The following is a 16233-nucleotide window of genomic DNA, read 5'->3' as shown; positions in this document are numbered from 1 at the left end:
GAGTTGGATGGGTAGAGGAAGCTCTGATGGCTACTGGAATAGCGCTGCTTGTGAGATGGCTCACAAGCAGCATTATTCATTTACTACGGGAGTCAGCAACCTGTGGGACTGTTATACCCTAGGTTGCTGATTCCTGTGGTAAATCAAAGTGTGGTTAAAGCTCTCCTATTACCACACTTTGATAACTTCCCTCCTCAATATTGTAATGAAAAAAGTGAATGGGAAAAATCATCCGAAAACTCAAATGAGAAGCATTATGGAACTTTTCCTTATTTACAAGAAGTTTTAGGTTCTGCAAATTGTTCTGTAGGTTTTTATTCCCCTTCCTTATGTTTCAGAGAATGAAACCTCTGGACATAGGGGACACTATTTCAGACCTGTACAATCCTATTAACTTGCCACCTCTTTGAACTTTTCCCCCCTATTTTTGGTGGATTTTTTTTCTTTTGCAAATAATAATATTAACAGTTTTTGGCACATATTTACAGATACTGAAAATAAATGTTTAAAAAGACCATATCTTTTGGGATTTTATTATTGTATAAAAGGAAAATGAATACAAAAATTCTCCTTGCAAATGTCAGCATCATAGTGAAAGCACTACAATCCAGGGGTACAGCCAGAACTCGGGGGGGGGGGGGGGGGTTGGGGGGGCAAGTCTTTACCACCCCCTGCCCCTGAATCATACCTTTGTTGGCGGATATGCTCAAGAGATTCTCTGCCAGAGCTGCACCTGTACTACTTAAACAGCGAGGAGACTGGCAGGGTGCTCCCGCTTCTGACACCAGCACTTCCGCACATGCTTAGTTCAATGCATAAACTGAGCATACACGGAAGTGCTGACACAGTCAGCTGGAGCACTTTGCCAGCTTCCTCGCTGCTTCAACAGTATGGGCGCATCTATTTCACTGGCGGGGCTTGGGCATCCCCACCAGCCATGCATCTGGCGCCACAGTTTTGAAGGGGGCCTGAGCCCAAAGTGGGAAGGCCCAGGCCCCCGAGGCCCCCCATGGCTACACCACTGCTACAAGCAAAAATGAGAGTGAAGGAATGGAGATGCTGTTGTTTTCTTATAAACAATAGCCAAAAGCCATCTGGTTTGAAGCTCCTGCTGTGATATCTTAGTCACAGTTGTTTTGTTTAAGTTCTTCTTTCTTCAGCCAAGGGACAAGGTACACAACAAACCTGCACCTTTTATGCTGTTGGACAAAATAAGAAAAACAGTTGATTACATTCCAAGAAAACATCCACAAGTGAAGTCTGAAATAACATCAGCTGCAGTCAGTAGGGATGTGGGTACCTTTCTAGTGACATCAAATATGCATATTTTGTTATAGCATTAATGTAGAAAAGGCATGAAAACTATGGGCCCTTTCTACTTTCTACTATGGGTCTTACTCAGTTAACACAAGAAGACAGCCATTAAAGAGCTTTGTGGTATTTTACCTGTTTCTATTCGTTAAACCGTACTTTAGTACATTTTTCACTCAGGGGGCATGGCATAGGCGGAGAGTGGGTATGGAAGCTTTAACCAGGTAGTGCGTTATACCTACCATGCACTAACTGACTAATGCACTGTTAACATGGGAGCACTTTATACAGTGCGCTTGCGTTAACCAGGAGTAGGTACCACACATTAATCCAAATATTAACACACATCGTTCAATAAAAAATTGTGGGAATGACCCTTCTTGATGCAGCATTCATTTTGAGCTTGAGGTGCATTAAAAGTCTGCATTATAGCTCATTAATCCCAAAACTTAACACATTTTACTAGACTGGCCCCTATCTGACAGACACAAAACAAGCAGGAGAGGGCTGAGCGAGTACTAAAGGAAGTGATGTTTTTACCGTGTTTATCAAATAAACACAGTTTTTAATTCTTTTGCTTATGGGGGTGCTTTATTGGTGTTTATCAGTTAAAACCTAATTATACTGACTTAATGTTGCTTGTACTGGGATAAGACCAAACAACAAAATTGTTAAGAAGGGCAGCAGTGATTGATCCAAGTGCCAACAAATGGAGGCCTAAAAGATGTAGAGCTTCATTTGGAACTGAGACATCCAGGTTGGGACATGTCAAGTTCTGCTAGTATGTGAAAACCAATTGTGATGGATTATTTGGAGTAAGCACACAGCCCCTAAGGAAGTTTCATTTTACAGGTACTGGGTCTGTGTCTAGTGGACTCACAGTCTAAGTAGTACATTATACTACTGTTGTACCTGGAGCAATGGAGGGTTAAGTGACTTGCCCATGGAGCTGCAGAGGGAATTGAACCTGGTTCCCCAGGATCTCAACCCATTGCTGATCATCAAGCAGCAGCAGGAGGAATCAAACCCAGTTCCCCAGGTCTGCAACCCCACTACACTGACCATTAGGCTACCCCTCCACTCTGGGTTCTTCAGTGCAAGATTTTTTTCTAATCTTTTGTGCTTTCCCATGTGGGTATTTTTTGTCCCTTTCGGTAGTTCTTGTCCTAACTCATAATTTTATTATTTTCCCTTTTATTTTTTTGTAGTGTTTTCAGCTCTTAAAGTTTCCTTTCTGTTTTGCCGGTTGCTAGGCCCTTTTAGGCCAGAGCACCGGCCTCAATATGAATGCAGACCCTTTTTACTGTTCACAATTGAGGAGTTTAATTTGGCCGGGATTCTTTTCTCAATGTCCAGGAAGACCCCAGTGGGTCAAAAGGTGATTTCCATGATGGACCTGCACAATTGGTACATCGGGTGCCTTGGGCCTGACCATGAGCCTAATTCTTGTTCTCTCTGCAAATGCAGTTGAGGACACAAAGGGCACACCAGGTTCGACAGGAGAGACTTTTTGGCTCCTTGAAGGTAAATACATCGATATCAGCACCAGTAGCATAGACCTTGATTGCTGCTAAGACTTCTTCTACCACTAGGAGTGCACTGGCATCAAGAAGGTCTCCATCTCTCTCGACATCAGGCACTGAGAGTAGGCCCCAGGACCAGTCAGCATCAGACCTGACACTGAGGGCACATACAGGTTCGATGTAGTCTTTGTCGGCACTGAAGGACCACAGTGCTGAGCATCAGGGAAAGCCCAAGAAGAATAAGCATTGGCCCTCATTGATGCATGGTGCGGGGAACTCTGGGGCATTGGGACCACCGATATCTGAGAAGAGTCGGCACTGAGAGAAGCACTCCCCAACTTTGGAAGAGGTGCAGGTGTGCAAGTCTCCAAGCAGCCAGATTCCCGCTTCCGGTTCGGCACTGATGCCTTCTCAGGCTGCCTCCCTTCCAGCTCCCCTGCCTCTGCCAATGCCTACCTTTGATGAGCGGTTCCGAACCATACTCAGGAGCTGGCACAGATGATGCAGTTGCAATCCAATCAGGCATTGAGGTGCTTGCGATAACTGCTGATCAGCCCCAGATTCTTCCTGAGGCTCCATCCATGCCTGTGGGAAAAACCTTGATGCCAGCATCTCAAAGGATGTGAACATCAACACAGGCAGTACCACTGTCGATGTCAGGGGAGGAAGCTTCCTTGGAGTAGTGTAGGGCTATACCTCGGCACTCATCAGGGCATGGATGTAGTTCCACTAAGCCGAGACAGGCACAGACCCGCTTAGTCCAATCAGAGTACAGTGAGGAGTTTGAATGGGAATGCTCATAGTAACATAGTAAATGACGGCAGATAAAGACCTGAATGGTCCATCCAGTGTGCGCAACAAGACAAACTCATTTTACATGGTATGTAATACTTTATATGTATATCCGAGTTTGTTTTGTCCCTGCCTTTCTCAGGGCACAGACTGTAGAAGTCCGCCCTGCACCAGTTTTATTCTCTAAATACCTGTGTCACCACCCAATGTCCACTAAGATTCCATAGATCCATTCCTTCTAAACAGGATTTCTTTGTGTTTAAATTCCATTACCATTTTCATCTCCACCACCTCCCGCAGGAGGGCGTTCCACGAATCCACCACCCTCTCTGTGAAAAAATACTTCCTGACTTTACTCCTGAGTCTGCCCCCCTTCAACCTCAATTCATGTCTTCTAGTTCTACCACCTTCCCGTCTCCGGAAAAGGTTTGTTTGTACATTAATACCTTTCAAATATTTGAACGTCTGTCTCATGTCACCCCTGTTTCTCCTTTCTTTCAAGGTACACATGTTCAGGTCAGCAAGTCTCTCCTCGTACGGTTTGCAACACAAATCCCATACCATTTTCGTAGCTTTTCTTTGCACCGCTTCCAGTCTTTTTACATCTTTATCCAGATACGGCCTCCAAAACTGAACACAATACTCCAAGTGGGGCCTCACCAACGACTTGTAGATGGGCATCAACACTTGTAAAGTGAATGTACTAGGCAGAGCTTTTACCCACCCCTCTGCTAAGGAATTAAGGAGTGGAGCATCAGCTTGACCATTAAAGCTGAAAGGACAATGAGAGAAGAGCCCTACTCAATAAGTACTGTGTGCTAGATAATTCTGGTTTGGAGATATGTGGAAAGGAATCCCCGAGGAGAGAGACTATAAGTTAGATGGGAATAAGTTTGTCGTACACTTGGAAACCCTTTGCCCAAACGGACTGGTTATTATTGAAAGGGATCAGACAAAGGAAAAGGAAAAATATTATGGTGGTTTTTCAATGCTGTACATTTCCAAATCAGTAATTGTTTTGCCTGTATTGTTAGTTAAGAGAATTTGAGATGCCATATCTATCTGAGTGATAGTTTGAAAGGATCTCTACACCAGGACCTCAGAGGAATCTGCTCCCATGGATACAAGTGTGCATGCATTGAGCGAAGAGGGGGAAGGGAGTACCAGGAGAAACACATGTTCAGTGGGGACCCTGGATGTGAACAGGGCTATGGACCACTCCCCATCCCACCCCCTTACATGACTTATGGAACTCATAAGCAGATCCTCATTACTTCTCAGAGGAGGAACCTTATGAGGTATCTTTTGATCCCTCTCCACCTCAAGAGAGATGTAAATCTCCACATGAGGGTCTCTCTTTCACTAGTTTCATCTAGGAGGTGGCTTCTGCCATCCCATTTAAGTTGGAGATGGAGGAAGAGCCGAGGGCAGAGATGTTATCTGTTCTGGACTATGAGTCACCTCCTAAGGAAGGGGTCATGGTACCATTGCACCCTATCCTTAAAGATGCACTGATAAAGAACTGAGAATCTCGCCTCTCAGTGCAGATCACACCTAAGAAGGTGAATACTCACTGTCATATCCAGAAGGCTCCCGGATACGAGAGGGCTCAACTGCCTCACCACTCTTTGCTTGTCAAATCCACACTCAAATGAGCTAGGAGCTCCAGGACTCATGCCTCAGCTCCCCCATGTAGAGAGGCTCAGATACTACTCATTTGAGAGGAAAGCTTTTCAGGGCTTGAAGCTTAATGCCTGCATCCAGTCCTACCAGCTCTGCACTAGCCTTCACTTGCAGTTTTTGCTATGTAGTACACTAAATCTTGCTGATTCTCTCCCACATGAGTGGGCCACAGAGCTTCGCCAGTTAGCCAGTAAGCAGCTGGAGTGTAGGAAGTATCTGGCCAGGGGCAGGGGAATGAACAATTCTTTTCACATTGCATCCAGACTTTCCACCATGGTTGTGGAGATACACAGAATCTCATGGGTCAGCAGCTCAAGAGAGGTTGGCGGATGTGCCTTGCCAAGGAGACAATCTATTTGGGGATAAGGTGGAGGAGGTCACTGACCTGATAAAGAAATATACTGATACCATCCAAACCCTATCTTGGCACCCTCCAGCTGCAACCTCTTCATCTCGAAGGTTTTCAAGTGGGCCTAGGTGGCGGCCCTACTACTCTCAAAGGCGAAGGTTTCCACTGCCTTCTCACCCTAAGGCCCAGCTTTCTCAGCCTTACCAGCCCTGACCTCAGAAGTCTCAGCCATCTCCACAGTCAAAGCAAGGGACAAGCTATTGGCTGGCTTCAGGAGAGCATAGCTATACTCAAAGTAACCATTCTGGTCGGCCTACTGGTAGTGGGTTCCTCAAATAGTCCGTCTTGGTTACAACTGGCATTGGCATCAAAGACCACCAAATTGCACACCAAGAGCATCGTTCATCAGTTATTGGCACAAGCAGGTACTTGTAGATAAAATCTCCACCCTTCTATAGGCCAATGCAGTCAAACCCATGCCACCAGGGGAAGAGAAGGGATTCCATTCCATATACTTCCTTGTGCCCAAAAAGATGGGGAAAATTCGTGCCATCCTAAACCTAAGGGGCCAGAACAAATTCCTGGTCAAAGAAAAGTTCAGGATGATGTCCCTAGGCACCCTTCTTCCCAAGATTCAGGAAAAAGATTAATTATGCTCTCTGGACTTAGCCTATACCCACATTTTGATACTTCCCAGTCTCAGGAATTATCTCAGATTCCAAATAGGAAAACACCACCACCAGAATCATGTTTCTGCCTTTTGGCCTTGCGTCAGATCCCAGGGTATTCACCAAGTGTCTAGTGGGAGTTTCAGCATTTTTTTGCAGATTGGGAGTGTATGTGTTTCCCTATCTGGACGATTGGCTGGTCAAGAGCATATCGCAAGATGGAGCAACAGAGTCAATGCGCCTAACTATTCAGGTGTTAAAGTTACTAGGGTTCATCATAAACTACCCCAAGTTCCACCTTCTCCCGCTTACATGATTGGAGTACATAGGAACCCTGCATATTACATTGCAGGCTCGGGAATTTCTCCCACAAGTGAGAGCAGAGACCTTAACAGCACTGGCCTCGCAGGTCCGAAGCAGCAAGCAGGTCACAGCTCGACAAATGTTGAGATTGATGGGCCACATGGTCTCAACAGTATATGTCACTCCCACAGCATGGTCCATTTGAGAGCAGTCCAATGGACTCTAGCTTCCCAGTGGTCTCAGGCAGCTGAGACTCTAGCGGATTCAGTCCGGATTCCACAAGAGCTGATTGATGCCCTTCTCTGGTGTACAATTTGATCAGATTTGACCATGGGACTACCATTCCAAATTCCACCACCTCAGAAGTTGCTAACAACGGATGCATCCAACATAAGCACATAAGCACCACCACGCTGGGAAAAGACCCAAGGTCCATCAAGCCCAGCACTCTGTCTCCGACAGCAGCCAATCCAGGCCCCAAGAACCTGGCAAAAACCCAAAACTTAATAATGATCAATGGACTTTTCCTTCAGGAATCTATCCAGACCCCCTTTAAACTCAGCAAGGCCAGTTGCCGTCACTACCTTCTCCTGGGATGGGAAGCTCATATAGATGGGCTTCACACCCAAGGGAATTGATCTGCTCAGTAAACAGGTTTCCATATCAGCCTCCTCAAGCTGAGGGCCATTTGGCACGCTCTAAAGGCTTTTAGAGAATGGCTACAGAATCAAATTATTATTACTCAAATGGACAACCAGATTGCAATGTTCTATGTGAATGGGGTAAAGGATCCTACCTCTTGTGTGAGGAAGCAGTGAGGATGTGGAAGTATGCTCTTATTCACGGAATGGTCCTCCGAGCCACATACCTACTAGGAAAGGACAGATGCCTGGCAGGTTGAGCAGGGTTTTGTGATCAAATGAGTGGTCTCTCATCATAGGCATAGCTTGCAAGATCTTCCGAGAGAGGGGCACTTCCTCAGTGGATCTTTTAGCCAGTTCCATTCCAGGCTCAGATCACATGGCAGACTAGTGTCAGATGCCTTTCACCTACATTGAAGGGGGGGGGGGTCTTCTATATGCATATCCTCCAATACTTCTCATAGAGAACACTTTGCTGAAACTCAAGCAAGACCAGGGAACCCATACTGGCTGAGGCAGATCTGGTTTCCTCTTCTTTTGGAGTTGTCTTCCAAAGATCAGTGGAGATTAGAGTATTTTCCGATCCTCATTACGCAGAATGCGAGATCCCTTCTGCACCCCAACCTCCAATTCCTAGCACTCATTTTAACTACAAAGTCTGCCAGTTCCATTCCAGGCTCAGATCACATGGCAAACTAGTGTCAGATGCCTTTCACCTCCATTGGAGGGGTGGGGGGGGGGGGGTCTTCTGTATACATATCCTCTAATACCTCTCATAGAAAAGACTTTGCTGAAACTCAAGCAAGACCAGGGAACCCATACTGGCTGAGGCAGATCTGGATTCCTCTTCTTCCTCTTCCAAGATCAGTGGAGATTGGAGTATTTTCCAACCCTCATTAAGCAGAATGTGAGATCCCTTCTGCACCCCAACCTCCAATTCCTAGCCCTCACAGCTTGGATGTTGAAAGCATAGAATTCTAATCTTTAGATTTGCTGGAGGGTGTCTCTCACATCTTGCTGGATTCTAGGAAAGACTCCACTAAGAGATGTTACTCATTTAAGTGGAGGAGGTTTGCCATCTGGTTTGAGGGCAAGGCCTTTGATCCCCTCACTTGCCCTACACAAAAACTGCTTGAATACCTCCTGCTCCTCTCTGAGTCTAGTTTGAAAACCAACTCTGTAAGGGTTCATCTCAGTGCAATTAGTGCAGGAGGTAAGCCCCTCTCTGTACAGCCTCTAGTTGTTCGCTTCATCAGAGGTTTGATATTGACAAAACTCCCTATCAAACCTCCAACTGTGTCATGGGATCTCAATGTTGTACTCACTCAGCTGATGAAAGCTCCTTTCGAGCCACTTGATTCCTGTCATCTTCAGGCCCTAGTCCCTGATCCACCTTACACTGTTTCACCATAATAGAGTAGTTCTCTGCACACATCCTAAGTTCCTTCCTAAGGTAGTGTCAGAGTTCCATCTTAACCAATCATTCTGCCAATATTTTTCCCAAAACCACATGCCTATCCTGGTGAGAGTGTACTGAATACATTGGATTGCAAATGAGCCTTAGCCTTTTATCTGGAGTGAACCAAAGCCCATAGATAGTCCACCCAGCTTTTTGTTTCTTTTGATCCAAACCGGATTGGGGCAGCCATCGGCAAACACACACTTTCTAACTGGATAGCAGATTGCATCTCCTTTACTTATGCTCAGGCTGGGCTGACTCTAGAGGTTCATGTTAAGGTTCATAATGTTAAAGTCATGTCTATGTTGGTAGCCCACGAGGTCAGCCTCCAGAGAGGAGATTTGTAAAGCTGCGATGTAGTCATCTGTCCATACATTCACATCTCATTACTGCCTTGAGCAGGATACCCGACATGACAGCAGGTTCAGGCAGGCAGTCCTGAAGAATTTGTTCACTCTCTAGAATCCAACTCACCCCCTAGGCCCAGTTTTCTTTGGTTCCAGGCTGCACCTTCATAATTAGTATATAAATAGTCTCAGGTTAATTGAGTTTCAGTCCATATCATCCTAGCATTGCTGTTTTCAGTGAGCCTGGTAGCAAGGGATTCCCAGCTGTGAGAATATGGATGGCCTGCTTGTCCTCGCAGAAAGCAAAGTATTCTCACCTCCCCTTGGAGTTGTATTCTTATATGACTGAGGGACCTACGCTTGCCTGGAATGCACCAGTGCATGTGCAGTGGGACACTGATAGAAAGTTCTACAATAATCTCTCTGGTCAGTGTCTGCACCGGGCTCTGTTGGATGATGTCACCCATCTGTGAGAATATTTGCCCTGCTATCCTTGGAGAACATCTGCTACAGATGAGTAACTTTCCTTTAATACCTGGGGCAATGTTGATAAATTCATTTTCTGCACAATTCCTATAGAAGGAGTGGGCCTTCTGCACTGCTGTTGTGACCAAGATACATACATACAAGGCCACCAGCAGCCTGATGGTTGGAATAAGGTCTTCTTACCACATCTTTATAGTTATTTTACATACCTGAGACAATCTTGACAATTCACTCTCGGTACAATTTTCAGGTGTAGAATCTGACTTTCTGCAGTCTGTTTTAGCAATCTGAACATTGAGAGAGTATTTCATTCCTGCGACAATCTGCAAAAACAGGGAAATTGTTATAAACGAGGCAAAATGTCTTATGTTGGCCAATTGAAGCTATCTGTAATACACAAATTTTCTTATACCTAACACATTTAGGGGTCCTTGAACTAAGGTATGCTAATGGATTTAGCACACACTAATGATTAGTGCACGCTAAATGCCGTGCAGCCCATTGTATACCTATGGGCTGCATGGCACTTAATGTGCACTAAATCCGTTAGCACACCTTACTAACAGGACCCCTTGGTTTGTATATCTTGTGTTTCAGGCAAGAAAGGAACAATAAAAGCCAGAAACTAAGCAGTAGAAATTCAAAGGGGTTTAAGTGGGCAAGAGAGGCTTCTGCCTGCCTAAACCCTGATCAGAGGGTCGGAGGGAATATTCAGCGGCACTTAACCAGGAAGTGCTGCTGATTATGTCCTTTGACTACCATGGCACTGTTCGGTTAATGCTAGAGTAATCCGTGAGAGACGTTGGGGCAAATCTGGCAAATATGGAGGTATTGGCCATATTAAGTGCCAGCGTTTGTATACCTAATGGGTTAGATAGGACTACTTAAAAATTGATAACCACTTCAGCACTGAATATATTTCAGCAGGAGTCTCTTACCCTTATTTCAGCTCTCAAAGAAAAATACAAAAATAAATATTATTCCCTTTTATATTAGGAATGTGAAATCTTATGCATATGCCTACCAAGTAGACCATAATAATGTTAAAAAAAAAAAAGAAAAAAAGAAAACCTAGATTAGCAACAGGGATGTGCACAGGCAAAAAAAAGGTTCAGTAACAGACTTTTTGTAAATTTTCTGAGTTTTTTTAATTTTTTTTTTTGTTTCTTTCACCACTTCAGTTGAATAAAAAATGTTATTGTACACTAACATTTTAATGATTGCAAATAATTTACCCCCCTGTTTACTAAGCCATGCGGCAATGCCGACACAACCCATTCAAAGTGAATGGGCTGTTTCGGTATTAGTGCACAGCAGCCGCTAGCGTGGCTTAGTAAACAGAGGGGTTACACTCACATTGGAGCACTTTTACTAAGCTGCGTTAAGAACTAATGCGGGATGTGCTCAGGCATCCTGCAGTTTTATGGTTGGCGCACTGTTTTAATGCTTTTATAACTCTTGGGGGGTTTTATATTTATTTTCTATTTCTCAGCTTTCAAACAGGGTGTTTGTTAAGGGGTCCTTCCTTGTTATCGGCAGCAGAAGATGAATCCAGTATGCTCCTTGGTTGATCAGTATTCTTCTCTATCTCCAGCAGGCGATGGTTGGTCTCTCACAAGCTCTTGGTTTCTCCTGCTTCTGTGGCTCCTGTTCCAGGTTCCCTGGTTCAGATGAACTTGGGGATTTCTAGGCCGGTAGAGGTGCCTGACTGGGGTACACCTGGTGGTGCCAGATCTCTCCCTTCCCCCTTTTCCTGCTACTTCCTTCCTCCTCCTCCTCCTCACAAAACTTTGGAAAAATAATGCTGGAAGAGAGCAGATTTCTGCTTATGTGACATTCTGAATAAGAGGGGTGTCTCTGTGCTCCTGCAGCTGTCTGGATTCAGCCACCTGATTGGAGTCAAAAGGCCTGTGAACTTTCATTCTTCACCTCTGTCAGGTTTGTGCTGTTCGGGTTAGTTCAACTGCGGCAGTACACTATTTCTTTTTGAGCAGCCTGTGTGAATGTTTGCCTATGTTTTTGGACAGTACCATTGGGCCTGTATGAGAGCGATTTTGGCACACATTTTTACAGTACCTCTCTTCAGTTGGTGGCAGCCATTTTGGTCACAGCAAATGGCTTTCAGGCTGTTGTGGTGTGGATGGTGCTGGTTCCCTTGATTGGCGGAAGTTTTTTGTATGCCTTTGCGGTCCTTCTTGCATGGTGAATTCCCGCACAGAGGAAGCCTGGACCTTGCTGCTCCCCGGTCTCTCTTAGCTTCTCAGCTGCCCTTGCAGCTTTCTTTTCAGCAGCCTTCTGCAGGCTATTCCTCCTGGCTGTATTTTCACTCTGCAGTTCACTTCTCTTTCTGAGACCTTGGCTATGCTGGCATGGGCTGTCTTCTTTTCCTGGGGAGAGTGTATTTCCTTCACACCTCTAGCTAAGGGGCAACATCTCCTCATGATTTATTTATTTATTTAGATTTTGCTCACACCTTTTTCAGTAGTAGCTCAAGGTAACATAGTAAATGACTTGGCAGAAAAAGACAACTCATATGTGCTACTTTTTGTGTATACCCTACTTTGATTTGTACCTGTGCTCAAAGTGAGTTACATTCAGGTACTCTGGATATTTCTTTGTCCCAGGAGGACTCACAATGTAAGTTTGTACCTGAGGCAATGGAGGGTTAAGTGACTTGCCCAAGATCACAAGGAGCAGCAGTGGGATTTGAACCAGCCACCTCTGGATTATAAGACCGGTGCTCTAACCACTAGGCCACTCCTCCACTCCGTACCTGGGCTGCTCTTTCCTGGCTGCATAGGCAGACTTTGGCTTGTGCTCATGCTTGCAGGGATGTTTGCTGCCCTTTGATGCATTTACTCCAGGTACTGGATTGTGAGGTTCCTTGTTGTGGTAGCTGTGGCTCTATGCCACTTGGACTGTTTTTTCTCCTTCTTGAGTGTCAAAAGCCTTAGACACCTGGTTGTTTGACCTGTTCTTCAGTCCCTTGTGGCATTGTCAGCCTTCAGCTCTCTACTGCATTCGTGGACTTTGTCTTCAGCATATGGCGGCATTTCCAACTCGCAGCTCTCTGCACCATTAACCTCCTTGGGACCATTCTGGCATGGACTATTTCCCTTCAGATTATTTAGTGCTTACACTATTGGCCTTCATGCTGATGTACCCTTGCAGCTTGGAGTAGGTGTCAGGTGGGTTGCCCCATGGGCAACAGGCAAGTTGCAGCCATCTGTTTTTTGCTGCTGATCGGCAAAAGACAGTTTGTGGCGCCTTCACTGGCCTCTTCATGGCCACTGTTCTGGGACCCTCCTGTTGGGGGCTAAGCAGGTTGCCTGGCCTTACTGCACCTGCATACTGTCAGATTTTTGCTGTCTTGAGTGCCCTCTCTCCGCTGGGCAGGTAGTGCGGTTATGTCTTTTTCCATCAACAGGCATTCCTTCACTGTTAGCAACTCCAGTTGTGTCAGACTCTGGCAGTTCCTGTGTCTGTTGTTGGCCTTTGCCTCACAGTGACAGCTTTAGCTCAGCACACAGCTATGGCTACTTAGCTAGCTCGTGGCTCTATGGTATCAGCAGAATTTGTCTCTTTCATGACTGTTGAGCTTTTTCCATTGGTACACGTGGAGTGCAGCTCCATCACTGTCTTTACAGCATGTCTTCCCCTTTTCACATATGCGCTGCTCGGTATTTGACTGTCAAGCATGGTTCTGGCTATACCCGGTGGCCACATCACCATATCTAGTATAGTCCACTAATGCTTCACTGGTCCCAGTCTCAGTTCGGTTCCATCTCAGGATGCTGTTCCCAGTTTCCTCTCTGTAGATTGGAATGGCTCCATATCTGAATGAGGAGCAAACCCCTCCTTTTTTCTGTGTCCTAACTCTGAACACAAATGGCAAGGCTCCCTTGTGGGGCACAGTTCCATTTCTGATGACGGGACACAGCTCCATCTCTGCCTAAAGGTCTCAGTTACAGCTTTATGTGCTGAGCCTTCTATGCCTGGTGAGCACAGCTCCATCAATGCTGGTTGGGCGTGGATCCATTTTTGCCTGGTGAGCACAACTCAATCTCTGCATGTTGAGGACAGCTCCATCACTGAATGAAGACTACTGCTCCATTTCTGCATGTAGAGCGCATCTGCATCTCTGAATGTCTCTGTATCGTCGCTGTAGGTCTAATGAAGAGCTCTGTCTGCACCTAGAGAGCAGCTTGGTAAATGGACCCCTAAGTGCGTTGTGGCCCTGTTAAAGCTAATATAGGTGAAAGCTTGGCTTTTCAACCAGGCCTTTAATTGAAGAAGTGACTAACTTGTTAGTCCCACTCACACACACAAGGAGTGACACAGGCTGCACATACTGCAAATGGGCATGTTTATCCACTTCTACCCTAGTTGAGATAATATTTAGCCATCTCTCTGACCTCATGTAGAACTTTCTTTAAATTAGTCACCTTACTTTCTAACTCCTCTTACTCCCTTACCTATCTATATGTTCTATCTTTGCTTATACCCCACTGTCAATTAAAATGTTTTATTATGTATTGTGTTGACATTGTAAGTGCTATACTACTTTTTATTGTTATTTGAATATTTGTAGTGCTGTAATTGTCTATTGCTCATGTTTGATTTATTCTTATTGTGCACCGCCTTGAGTGAATTCCTTCAAAAAGGTTTTAAATAAATCCTAATAAAATAAATAAATAAAGGACCCTAATGTGCATCATATTATAGTAGTACATGTTACATAGTTACATAGTAATGAGATGCAAAACATCAAATGCATGGAGAACAGCTTATTAATATGTAAATTGAATAACACAGCTTGCTACGAACACAGCTAGTTGCTTTACTCCTGTTGGTATTTTTCTGTCTCATCATGTCCCCATACGGTATTAAGTATGTTTGCAAATTGCATGGGTGCCATTACCATCTCCTATTTAGAAGGTAGTAAATGCACCCATGCTAACTACACAAGTGTCAGCCTGTAGTAAAATACCATGTGCTAACAGCAATGTGCTGTTCATGCCCATTCATTACCAATAACTCAATCATTTCTTGCCCCATTATATATTATGCAGTTAGCATATGACTTAGCCTGCACTGTCCTGCTGGCAGAGGAATGGATTCCACACTCATGCGCTAATACACGTGCTAACTGCTCAGCTCACTTTACTAAATATGCCCCTATGTTAGCATTTCATCGTTCTACAAAGTATTTTATCCATCTGAAGGGGAAAAATTGAGACTAAGTAATAAGGACTGGTGCACTAAAGACTTCGTCCTATTTTGAGTCTATGAGAAAGATGTTTAGAACACAGAGACTCAGGACATGCTTATGAGCCTATTAAGCCTGGATGTTTCATTTCTCCCTTTCTCATTGCATTTCTCTGCTATAATCCAGTTTTTACATCACTTGACTTAAATAGTACATACGTACTGACCTGCCTTCTGGCCCGGATCACATTAGTGACCACATTGATGAATTGGTCATTGCTGGCTTTATTGTGCTCTCTAATGGCGACTTCCAATGCCTTCTGAAGTCCACTGTCATTCTCAGTCACGTTCACGTCTGTCCATCCTCCAAGTGGTCGTCGGTCCTTTTTTCCAGGAATTGTTGCAGCTGTGAGGGCCAGGGAGGCCATGAAGAGCAAGGAGATTTTCCAAACACTGAACATCTTTGCCCAATTTTTACTTTGTCTTCTCGATCTTTGCTCTCTTTCACAGTCTGGTTCAGCTCTGAGAATAAAATAAGCTAGCAGCTGCTCCAGTATTTATGCTTGAGGAATCACAAGCTGTGCCAGTATCTCTCCCACCCTCTTCCCAGTTCATGACAGCAGCTTGAAAGTTTCAAAAGAAAAGAGGAACAGTTAAAGGGAAATACTGGAAATTGCTGTCTGCTGTTATTTCCAATATTCCTGCTAGCATTGCATGATTATGACTCATCTTTATATCCACTGTTTTTCCAGTTTGCTAAAAGGTGCCAATTAGCTATTCAGATCAACTTTTATAATCTGCTTATACTAAACATGCATTTGAGGAGCTGTAATATTACAAAACGTATTTTTATGTAGTATATACGAAGACTAACAAATCAGATAAAAACACGAAAACAGGACTGTTATGAGGAACTCTGTCCCTCGCTGACAACAGAACCCATTACTAGAATCCAACAGCTCTAATACAGTTTCCAGATTCTGGGTAGATCTGGACACTGGCTCCTGCAGAACCATTAGCAAGCACAATATGGAAGTAGTTTATCAATGTCTCGATGCCTCTTTGCCACACTGAACTCTCTTCTCAAAGTGCCTTCACCTCCAACTCCCCCTTCACTTTCTCCCCAGACTCTGGCTGAGTACTTTCATGATAAGGTTCACAGGATTAAACTTGAATTCTCAACCAAGTCACCTCCACTTCTCCTTCCCTTAGTACATTCTCTCAACCCTCCTTCAACCCCTGCCTCCTTTTCTTCCTTTTCTGAAATCACTGAAGAAGAAACTGCACATTTTCCTTCCTCCGCGAAACGAAATACCTGTTCCTCTGATCCTATTCCCACCCATCTACTTAGCACTATCTCTCCTACTGTCATCTCCTGTCTGTCATATCCTCAGTCTTTCACTTTCCACTGCAACTGTTCCTGATGCTGTCAAACATGCCGTAGTCACAGCACTCCTCAAAAA

At 44.7% G+C, this 16233-nt stretch overlaps 1 protein-coding gene across 1 annotated transcript; it reads right to left on the bottom strand.

Annotated features, from left to right (window-relative positions):
* Positions 1-517: 517 nt before the first annotated feature.
* LOC115465638 (cystatin-like) lies at positions 518-15388 on the bottom strand. The gene is made up of 3 exons (XM_030196267.1): positions 14998-15388; positions 9772-9885; positions 518-1199 (listed from the first exon to the last, which is right to left on the bottom strand). Exons 1-3 carry the CDS (start codon positions 15229-15231, stop codon positions 1122-1124), a joined length of 426 nt encoding a protein of 141 aa, XP_030052127.1. The 5' UTR covers positions 15232-15388; the 3' UTR covers positions 518-1121.
* Between the last annotated feature and the right edge of the window lie 845 nt (positions 15389-16233).

This window comes from Microcaecilia unicolor, chromosome 3, assembly GCF_901765095.1.
Source record: "Microcaecilia unicolor chromosome 3, aMicUni1.1, whole genome shotgun sequence".
In the NCBI taxonomy this organism is placed as follows: Eukaryota; Metazoa; Chordata; class Amphibia; order Gymnophiona; family Siphonopidae; genus Microcaecilia; species Microcaecilia unicolor.
This window is presented reverse-complemented; position numbering and strand designations above follow the sequence as displayed.